At 33.4% G+C, this 11460-nt stretch overlaps 1 protein-coding gene across 1 annotated transcript; it reads right to left on the reverse strand.

Moving 5' to 3' along the window:
* Window positions 1-1490: 1490 nt before the first annotated feature.
* LOC129314157 (ABC transporter D family member 2, chloroplastic) lies at window positions 1491-9692 on the reverse strand (the record flags this gene model as incomplete). The annotated part of the gene is made up of 10 exons (XM_054957524.1): window positions 1491-1835; window positions 2829-3097; window positions 3973-4294; window positions 4396-4637; window positions 5655-5883; window positions 7141-7305; window positions 7472-7798; window positions 8353-8420; window positions 8893-9091; window positions 9504-9692. Coding segments are annotated over 10 exons (2199 nt in total), but the record flags the coding sequence as incomplete, so codon positions are not given.
* Between the last annotated feature and the right edge of the window lie 1768 nt (window positions 9693-11460).

Genomic DNA, 11460 nt, shown 5'->3' on the forward strand with positions numbered 1-11460 from the left:
TGCAGAGTGCTTATAAAACAGGTCAACCAAAACATATTGAAAGAGGTAAAAGCAAGATTTAGATATTTAACCTTATATATTTCATGCATTTTTATTTAATTAAATTAAAACTAGTGAATTTTAATGAGTTAGTAATATTAATATCAGGAATTTTTCATGGAATAAATAACATAAATGATTATGTGTCTTGATTTAATTAAAAATAAATACATTAGGTACATAAACTTAAGTGTACAAGTTTTTCCCAATCTGGGCGTACGATTTCATTACTTGCATTATTCTCTTTCTCATTTAAAAAATAATGTATCTTCAGAAGAATCGAATCAAATTCCATTCAACTAAGAAACATTTGGGGGGGGGGGGGGTAAAAAATTGGGACATCTACAAATACAGCGTCCACTGATGTTGCTGCAAACTTGATTCTGGCACCGACATTCTGTTGGTACCATTTGAAAAGGCCGAAAAGGATTTCCAATGTCAACTGCGCAATTATTCTTATTCTATTTTCAGATTCTCAAGTGACAGTTTCTTCTGTGCACAATGAGGCATATTCTTAGCTGCTACCTGTAATCTCTCAGTGTTACTGACATTGAAAAACATCATAAGTTCGTACTTTTCTGTCTTCTAGGTTGTTTCTCTCTTTCTATCTTCGCCTTTTTCCTCATACGGTAGACTCCAAAATTAAATGCAGATTTCATGTATAGTCAACAATTGGAAACTACATGGTTTATTTTGATAGACTATACGGTTTTATAATTTAATTTTTAGTTCAACAGGCAAATATCTAAAAATAAGAAATACTAATTGCACTGTCATTTCTCATAACTATTACAGCACTCACCACTTTTAGGTTATAAAATAAAGCCACTGCCATAGTTTATAGAAGGAATTAGTTTGGCCAATATATGGATATAAACATGTATCAATGTATAATTTTTTTTCTATAAAAGGAACACAAGTTTTAACTATGAATATTTGTGACAAACAGAAAAAAAAAAAATTATTGCAGTAAGCTTAATGATAGGGGAGAGTTTCAATTCTTCGATTAGAATTCAGAAACTCATACAAAACAACAGTTGTTTTTCTTCAGAACTTCAAGAAAAGAACGCAGAACAAAACACTTGATGATCTTAAAAAGTTAAAAAGTTTCTCATTGACCATAAAATAAAGTCGCAAATGGTGTTTGTTATGGTTACCACTGGTGTTTAAAATTAAATCTAGTCTTCTAAATGTCATAAAAGGTATTTTCAACTGAAGCAAACAGACTCAAACTCAAGACATTTGTGAAATCAGGAAGATAGGAAGCATTACTGGTAATTTTAAGAAGCGTATTGTAACATCCAAAAAATCAAGTTGTAAATAACGAGTAAGAATGGCAAGTTAATGAAGCATTAATTCTATGATACTAAAGTGAAATTTTATTTTTAAAATCTTTAGCTGTCATTAGCCACCATTTTCTTAATGCTATCCTGACATTAACGCACTCTGAATTCCTCAATTCTCCCTATCAATCTGAATATGAAACTTGAATATTACAGCAGCTATTGCAGAAAAGGAAAGTTTACAGATTCATAACCTCATGGAAGATATATAAATAAACATAAAAAATATTATAATGAACATAGGCATATAGGATTTGAAGCCACCTAAAGTTTTAGCTTTGGAAAATCCGAAGACTTGTCTCTAATGGACTCAACAGACCAATTTACCATGTCACTGTTAGAATCAATTGGGGATATGCGTAAAATCCTGTCGTGATACTCGCACAAGGTTTGCCTATGGCCAATACTGATATACGTTACACCTGCTGCACTAATCTTCTGGTACAAATAAGCCTGCAAGCCATAACACAACAAAATGAACTTAAGATAAAGATTAATTCATCGTTCATTGCAATGCAAGCCTAGTGTCTTTAGATCCCAACAGAAGGTCTGGTCACAAATAATATCACAGCCAGCTGATTACACAATTTTAAGAACCAGGCAATTTTGATGGGCAGTTCACCAGGACCTAGATCAAATGCCATTTGACCTTTCTCTGCCTATTTGATATATAGAATAAAAATGAATGGAAAGAAAAAGTGACTTCGAGGAAATAAAATGTTATGGAGTCCTTACTTTGAAAAGTAAAGACATAGGATAAAACCTATGAATAATAGTTACAAGAGTATAGCCACCTAGAAACAGCTCAGATGGTAGTAATGGGAAGGGGTATAGGTAATGGCCACACAGCCTCGTAATGTAACCAAAAAAATATTTACCAGACTAAAAATGACATTACAGAATGAGGAAGGACACGGAACCTTTCCTTTACCAAACGGGATGTTTTTTCACCCTCACAACAAAATCTTTTATTGCGGCTTAATTTCTTTTGTCTTTCCCAACCAAAACAAAAAAGATGTGGAGGTCTGTGCTTTGTTCAGGTTAAAAATCCCAAGGAATTATGTTAAATATTTTAATAAACTATTCACTGAAATTCACTAAATAGTTTAAGCTTTTAATAAAGTAGGATTTTGAAATCATGTAAAGGCATACATGACTTTTGAAATCATGTAAAGGCATCCCATGTATGCTAATGAGACTCGAGTATTCCAGTACTAGATATTATGGCTTTGCTCATTTTATTAATGGTACCAGAATCTATGCACACAAGAATAGAGGGAATTATCTAGACAGTTCTTCAGTAGTTGAATGCTTATGTTTTGTGAACATAATAAATCCTAATTATAGCCCGTAATTGAAGAGTACGACCTTCATTGTGTGTGTGTGTGTGTGTGTGTGTGAGGCTAAAAGAAATGTGTCAGCAAGACTTGGAATTGATGAATATACCTCATTAGCTTCATCAAGTGCACTTGTAGATTCATCCAACAAAACCAATTTCGGTGTTGAAAGCATAAGACGGGCAAAAGCCAGGCGTTGCTGCTCTCCTAGAGAGAGAACACTAGACCATTCCTGTATCGACTCCAAGCTAAACCGAGCCAATAAATAACCTAGACGGACATCCTCTAAGACCTTTATCAGCTCATCTGTTGTTGGCATTTCAGGCTTTTTATTCCTATTATCTGAGTCCGGTGATTTCATCAAGAAAGGCAATATAGCTGTAGAACAAGTGAAAATACATACTCAGTAATCTCCTAATCATATAATACCAGTCATAAGTCAGATTGAACTTTGAAAAATGACTAAAACTTTGGCACCACAATACTCAAAAGAAAAAGACAGATCGTGTATTTTTTGTTGCAACCTTGAGTCAATTATCAGGTTTTACCATTCCCAGCACATTTATATGTACATGTTGGTTAGGTTTAGTTTGCTTTTGAAATTAATTATATTGGTTGTGCTGACTTGACCAAGGTTGAACAACAAATTTTTTTTGTCTATCAAGTCTCTTTCAGCTTTATCGCCAAAAGAACTCAGCTATGAATAATAAATTTACATGTTTCCAATTTAAAAAATTTGTTCAACTAAACATTTCCTTAAGAACAGAATTTTCCCCTTGACATGGAATCATTACAAATCCTCCCACAAACAACTACAAGAACGTATATGGTACTCTTGTTATACCTGTAGTCTCTAGATATTATTTCCAGTTACTCAACTTGAATTCTCTTCAGTCACAAAAGTGGCGGCATATAGTTCATTGGGAAAGATGAGTGTAAAAAGGAGTAGACCTCAAATGGCCACACTCTTCTATGTTAGCCTCACTCCAAATGCATAATTGCATGACTATAGAGGATTTAATTTGGCATTCACCATGTCAGACCCGCATACTAAAATCATGATGCTAGTAAACTGTAGAAGAAATAACTATTATTTGTCTCAATAATTGCAGTCGAGCAAATGGAAATTAGACAGAACACAGAAAACCAATATGCACTAGAACAAGAAAAAAAATTAAAAAATTAAGCAGTAAGTGTAGAAGAAAATATATCATAGTGATATGGTGCAAGAAAAGAGATTAGATATGGCATACTTCTTGCTTTAGTATTGTCCGGAGCAGGAATAGCATCATCAGCCCATGTTGGATAAAGTAACTGTTGACGAAGAGAACCCAAGACCATATATGGCCTTTGAGGAAGGAAAAATGTTCCAGAAATTCTGTCTAAGGATTTTCCATATACTTCATATGCATCGCAGTCATCATTTACAGTGGGAGTATTTATATCTAAGGAAATGGGCTGCTGCAGATCTTCCCCATCTTTCACATAGTATGTGATTTTTCCAGTTCCAGTGTTCCACAGACCAGCGAGAGCTCTTAACAAAGAAGTTTTACCACTGCCACTAGGTCCCATTATCTGTTAAGTTGATTAAATTGCAAGTTTATTTTAACATCCTTACCAACACAGTAATGCCAAATTATTATTTCTGGGTGTTGGATTCTAAACGAATTGCTTACCAATAAATGATCCTTTCCCTTGATTTTCAATGACAAATCTCTAACAAGAATGGCTTTGCTGGGTGTTTTCAGAGTCAAGTTTTCTATCTCCAGTAATGTTTCACATTTTTCTGGAGGTGTGGATCCATTGGAATCCAATACAGATGACCTCTCAACATTTTTGTATGAAATACATATCTTTTCCAATGTATCAGAGAGAGATTTGGTGCTGCTGCTAGTTTCCAGAATATCATCAAATTCACCTGCATATACAAGAGAAAGAAAGTGTTTTCAAATGGATTCATATAGTCAATCAAGCATCTCATTTCCCAGGTTCAGCATATAGCATGATTGATCAATCACACCACTGAAACAATTTGAGAGGGAAAATAAACTTACAAGTATATAATCAGATTAAATGGGAAATTTAGCAGACGGAATAGATGAATATTTTACGCATTTGCACAAGATAGAAAGAAAAAGCAATACACACACATTTCAATGAAAAGACAAAGACTCCCAGCAACATTCAAAATAAATCTATTACTGTCTCCACCGTATATTTCATTCAAATGATATAAAAAATAGGGGACCACTGATTGGAAGACATGCAAAAAAAAAGGACAGTTATAATAGTTTCATGAATAATTTAACTTCATTTCATCATGATTGAAAATCATGACAAAGGGGGAAAATGGATTTCGAGTAGTTGTTTTCCCCCTTACTTTTGTGGGATTTCTCCTTTTTGTCCAAATGCAGCAAATTGTACTGGGAAAAAAAGTAAATGGAAAATATAAAAAATTTATATTTCATTCAAATGATATGAAAAATGGGGACCACTGTTTGGAAGACATACAAAATAAAGGACAGTTACAATAGTTTCATGAATAATTTAACTTCATTTCATCATGATTGAAATTCATGATAAAGGGGGGAAACGGATTTAGAGGAGTTGATTTTCCCCTTACGTTTGTGGGATTTCTCCTTTTGTCCAAATACAGCAAATTGTACTAGGAAAAAATAAACGGAAAACATTAAAAAAAAAATATTTCATTCAAATGATATGAAAAATAGGGACCACTGGTTGGAAGACATACAAAATAAAGGACAGTTATAATAGCTTCATGAATAATTTGACTTCATTCATCATGATTGAAATTCATGATAACGGGGGAAAATGGATTTAGAGCTGTTTTATCCCCTTACTTTTGTGGGATTTCTCCTTTTGTCCAGATGCAGCAAATTGTACTAGGAAAAAAAAAATGGAAATAATGCAGTACCTAGCCGATTTATAACAGCAGAAAATGCACTTATAGCTTGAAACTGGTACACAATGAGGGAAAAGTCGCTAAGGATATGATTAAAAGCAGAGACTGACTGATTAATGACCCCAAACTCAATTTTTCCTGAGAAATACATGGGAGCAATAACAGCAACAGGAAGGACTTGAATGAGATAGCGGTAGCCATTGGTGAAGAACTCCAAATTTCTAGAAGCTATCAGCAATTCCTGCAATCCAAGGAAGATCTAACTTATTTCTATTCATTAATGTATTGATAGTTAAAAAATTAAACTGCATTGCCTAGCTTATAGTAAGAAAATGTTGAATTTTCAATGATAAAAGTAAAAACGACACTGCTGAAAGGTTGCACTCTGTGTTCAGTGAGAGTTAAAATAGAAACCATTCTATCAATTGTGTGAAAAGTGAAAGCCTGCAACCATATAACTCAACAGTAGCAAAATATAGGCGTTTTAGTGATATAGGATGAAATGCAACCTGGTGCTTGCATACCAATCAGCTCAAATTATCTAACTCCAAATGATTACGATTTAAGCCTAACATAATTCTCATAAGAGATTGATTGTTCAACCAGAAAATGAAATCACGAGGATCAAAGGCTCAACTAGGGTACACTGGGGTCCGTGTCAATAAATTTATATGATTTACATATGATAAGTTCTCAGTTATTATGGGATAATGAAACAGTAGGCAACTTCTTTATTAGAATATAAGTCAGAATCTAATCTCACAAACTCAAAAAGCCCCAGAGAATCTCCAGAATTCATAGGATATTGACTTCATAACTTTAGATACTTAATAACTGCCCTTATGTAACAGAAAAAAAATAAGGAAAAGTGCACAAGACAACTAATAATAACAGAAAGCAAACAATTGACATCAAGACATGACACCTGGACATCTGACAAAGTTAACTGACCTAACAACACTAAAAAGACTAACAACACATGAGAGAAGTTAGTAAAATAGAAATAACTCTCTAATTTCCATTTATGAACATATCAGATCCATATCTTCCTTGTTTTCCATCCAAGCTCTATTCTTCCTTGGGCTACAGGAAATTATTTGTGTTATACTGTATATATTATTGATGCTGCAGTTGTGTGCATGTTCATGCAAACATGCATGTCACGTTCGTGAGTACATGTGTTTATCTAAAGTTATGACACTAAAGCTCTAGCCTTTTCTTGTGGACACACTTTCTGCCACAATGGCGTGGCAGATATTGGCTTTTCAGATGATTTTGTGCTGACTAACAATATAGAATAAGTAGAAATGGCATACCCTTGGCCTCTCTATATGCTGAAAAACTACATTTTTGACTTCTGGTGATTTTAAGCAGTGAACAAAAGAGAAACAAAGCATTAAGTAATAAAAACCTAAGAAGCAAAGCAAGTTCTACTCAATAAAATGTCTATGATGTCCTGTACAGAAAATGATAAAGGACGAGGAGGAGAATATCTTACAGTTAGATTGTCAAAGGCGCTTTTGAAGCGCTGCAGAAGAAGTTTCATTTCACTTTCTTCACCACCATAGAAAGCAACTGATTCAGCATTTTCCCGAATTCGCACTAGCCCATAACGAAAATCTGCTTCTTTTTTCTCTTGGAAGAAATTTAAGTTCACCAATCCCTGTCAATGTAACAATCTGCCATTAATAAAAATGGCAATATTTTAAAGTTACACATTTTCATTGTTTCAGTGGGCTGGGGAAGAGAGTGGGGAGGCAGAGTTTTTCCCAAAAAATTCAAATTATCAATTGAAAAAAAAATAAAAATAAAATAAAAAAGATTCTTACCTTTCCAAGGAAAACACTGATAGTAGTCCCACCAATGGAGTATGCAAGAAGAACAACAAAGAGAGGAGGATAGATGCCGTACAGGATGTTACTGAATGAGATTAAGTCTACTGCAGCATTAAAGAGCGTCAGAGAGAAGGCGATGGCTGTCCCAGTAAAAGAACTTAGATCATCAACAATTCGCTGGTCTGGATTATCAATGATTGACTGTGACTGAATTTTATAGAATGTCCTATTTTTAAGATAACGTTCCATGTAAAAGCTTGTCATCCAAGATCTCCATCTCAAAGAAAGGGTTTCCCTTGCATAGTCTCTCAGTACAAAAAACTATGACGCAATGATGAACAAGGTTAGAAAAATCTGTACAAAAAAGAAACACAAAAAACTAGAAAAAAAAGCACAAAGAAGAATGTATGCATAATACTCACGCTAAACTTCATTTTAATTACAGAGAACCTGCTAAGTAACTTGGAAAACTGCAAGCAACTTTTGCTCATGTAGTTCCTTTACATTATTCTTTCTTAACAGGGGATAGAAACTTCATTTCTTTAGTATGAAAGCTAATAATTTATTCATTCCAAAAATAAATGTTGATTAAGCCCACTTCCATAAAGGTAGGAAAAAAGTAATGATGATATTTAAGTCCTCATACAGCAGGTGAAGGCCAGAATGTGGCAGAATGTAACTATTATGTTCCACCAAAAAAAAAAAATGTAACTATCACAGTTACATCAATGTTTTCTAATTCATATAAGTTCTCTCTCATCTTATGTTTCTTTCCCAGCTCCATTCGCCTTGAGAAGAAAATTTTTATCATCATTGGAAGAACTAAAGCAAAGTCTAGCAGAGCTATACCTAAGAAAGTGCAGCTATGTGCTCACCGGGATTCCTGTAGCAAAGCCACCCAAGTAGTAAAGTAGTTGCCTCGTGAACTGCTCCTGGTCCTTGTCTTGCAATAATAAACTTAAACTATTTCAGTTATTTTTTGCCACTTCAAACTTGATCAAATAATCAAGGGTAAACAAAATTTGATTCAATTTTTATATGACCATTCAGCATTAGTCCCTCAAAATTATTATGTGCAAAAGTTAGTTTACTCAAAAAATAAGTGCAAAAGTTAGAACATGAAAATAACAAACTCATGTAGCCATTAACTTGTTTAGTCACGAGCTGTTTTAGATTAAAGTTGAGCTAGACTATGGGCCCCAAGTTTTGCAGAGTCTAAAACGGGCCTAACAGTTAATAACTTAGGAAAAGTGCAATTTTTATGTAGATTTTATATCATATACCGACAAGTTTAACAATTTAAGAGCCAAATAATACTCAATGATTAACCAGCCAATAAATTACATACTCTCAAAGGGTTCATGAAAGGATAAGGATATGAGGACGGTTGAGCATTCATATATATGATAACTTACTGGCAAGTGCATTATAGAAGTCTCTCCCAAGGAAATTGAAGCCTACACTGATACCAGTAGTAGCCAAAGTGAGAGCAAAAACACCGGCAAGTTGTAATCTCGCTTGAACTTTGTCGTCTGAAGACCAATAAGGAGCAGCCACTTTCCAAAACCTTCTAAAAAGAGTTTGTAAATCCTGGTCCTTATTCTGCTGCTGTAGCTGCACTTCAACACATTCCTTCCACTTTTTAACTCTATTCTCAATCATTTCAAGCACAAATCACAAAGAGACATGAATAAATTACACTTTTCATCTTTGAAAGATCAGAAAATTCCCAATTTTGTCATCCAAAGAGAAAGTCTATCTCTTCCCTGTAGACTAACTATCCCGCCTATCTCAATAGAATGGATTTGTAATTGTTTTAAAACGATGAAACGGTGCCTCCTCATTGCCAAAAGAACCGGTCAATAAATTTTTGAACTTTCTACAACATTTCTGGAAGCTAGGCATCACCATTTCATCCCATAATGGACGCATAAAATCCAATTGGAAGTAACAAAATTGAGAACTCCATAATTTTTAAAGAGAAAAACTGTAATTTACTGAAGAAAGAGCACGAAGTGAAGAAAACCTTATCTGGGTCCGGCGGCAAAGGACTAGCCGTAGTTGTAGGGGTAGAAGAAGAAGAAGCAGAACAGCTGATGGGGTTGTTCCAATTCCTCCTCCTTTTAGGCTTGCTTGTCAATATGCGCACTTCAGAAAATTCGGAGAAAAACGAAAACGAACATGGAAATGAAGATGATTGTAGAATGGAAAGTTGTGATTACAAGCGATGGCAAATGAAAGAGGGTGTGCTTGTTGAGTCTGCAAAATCATTTTGGTTTTCCTTTGTGGGATTTCTTATTTGGGTCCTAAATGATATTAAAAACCATTTCTTTCTTTCCTTCTTCTTCTTCTGTATATCTAGTCTACTATATTCTTCTCATCGTCCTTCTCTGCTATGGATATCATAGAGTCTGAGTGAGATGACTTCCAAATTTCAATTGATAGTGGTGTTCAGTGTTTCATGGTTTATTTAGGCTCAGTTTGCTCTGCAAAGACTAGTGAAGACGCAAATTGAGAACCGCATATAGATTATTGCAGAATTATCCATACGGTAGAACCGCGAGCGATCCACAAATTGCCACGGAAAGGAAGAAATTATATTATATTATATTTAAATTGTTTAATTTATAATTTACTTGGCGTCTCTGTGGTTGTGGTGTGGCAACAAGAGACAAGAATCTTTTCAATCAGAAAGAGTCCTTGTGTATAAAGTTTTTTTTTAAATATAAAAAATTATTAACATATTTTTTAATTAGTGAATCATTATATTTTTATTAAATTAAAAAAAAATAAATACTCTTATTAATTTATTTTTAAAAAAATGTTTATTTTTTATTTACAATAATTAGGAGTAAAATTAAAATGTTATTATATTTTTAATTAGATAATTAATTTTTATTAATTTTTATAATTTGATTAAAAATATTTTATATACAGGGATGGAGGAAGTATGAGAAATGAGAAAAGTAATCTTCCAAACTGATGATTTGAAAATTAAACATGACTTGCAGGGCCTTGGCTTAAGAAAATATAGAATAATAAGGCTCTTCTTGCTGAAGAGATTTGCCATTATGATTTATTAGTTAATAAAGTTTTGTGACCCAAGTATACATTGCGTCTTTTTTAAATACAATTATCCATTATTTATAGACTGAGTCTAATGGCAAATCTTTATTGAGACTCAAAATCAAAATCACTTGTTAAGCTAATATAATCCCTTGTCAATTAATTTACGTGCTTGTTGGTTCAACCTACATTCTAATAGAGTGGAGGCATAACTTGTTAGATCTTTCAATTCTTGGAGCTTGAAGATTTAACCAAAGTGAGAGATTTGATCTCTCAATGACTAAATCTACAATAGCTAGTAAGGGAAAGAAAATATTGTTTTGTTGTTGGGAGCGAGTTGATTTCACAATGAGAATACCATGAAACCATGATATTGGATTTAAACATGACTTGAAAGAAATTCCGCTGTTCAGTTTTAAATTTTCAACTGTAATTTCAGAAATTGTGCTGTTTAATAATCACACTAAACAAAACATGGTTTGGGTTTTAATTTCAGCCTCCTATGTTCGACTGGGAGAATGTGACGAGAAGGTGATTTAGTTTTATTAGTTATGATTAAAGATTTATGGTAACAAAAATTATTTAACAGAACCTTGTAGTGTTCAATATCTAAAAAGTTAATTAATATCATACATTGACGTCATGTCTGGTCTAAAATAAAACTTCGCGCACAGTAGTGTTGTTTTGATTTTGAATTAAGTGGACCAACAAGTCATAACCTACTCGTTCTCCACATAAACATAAAATGCACCAAATCTATATCTAATAGTCATAAACAAATTAGAACATCATCAACAACAAACTTTATCCAACTAAATAAGATCAAATATATAAATTATATATAATTGTACTTTATCATTAACCAAACTTTTAAAAATTACTAACTAAAATATTTCGTTCAACAACTTCCATCAAAT

Source organism: Prosopis cineraria, unplaced genomic scaffold (assembly GCF_029017545.1).
Source record: "Prosopis cineraria cultivar Desert tree isolate PC_DT_omini unplaced genomic scaffold, ASM2901754v1 PC6, whole genome shotgun sequence".
Classification (NCBI taxonomy): Eukaryota; Viridiplantae; Streptophyta; class Magnoliopsida; order Fabales; family Fabaceae; genus Prosopis; species Prosopis cineraria.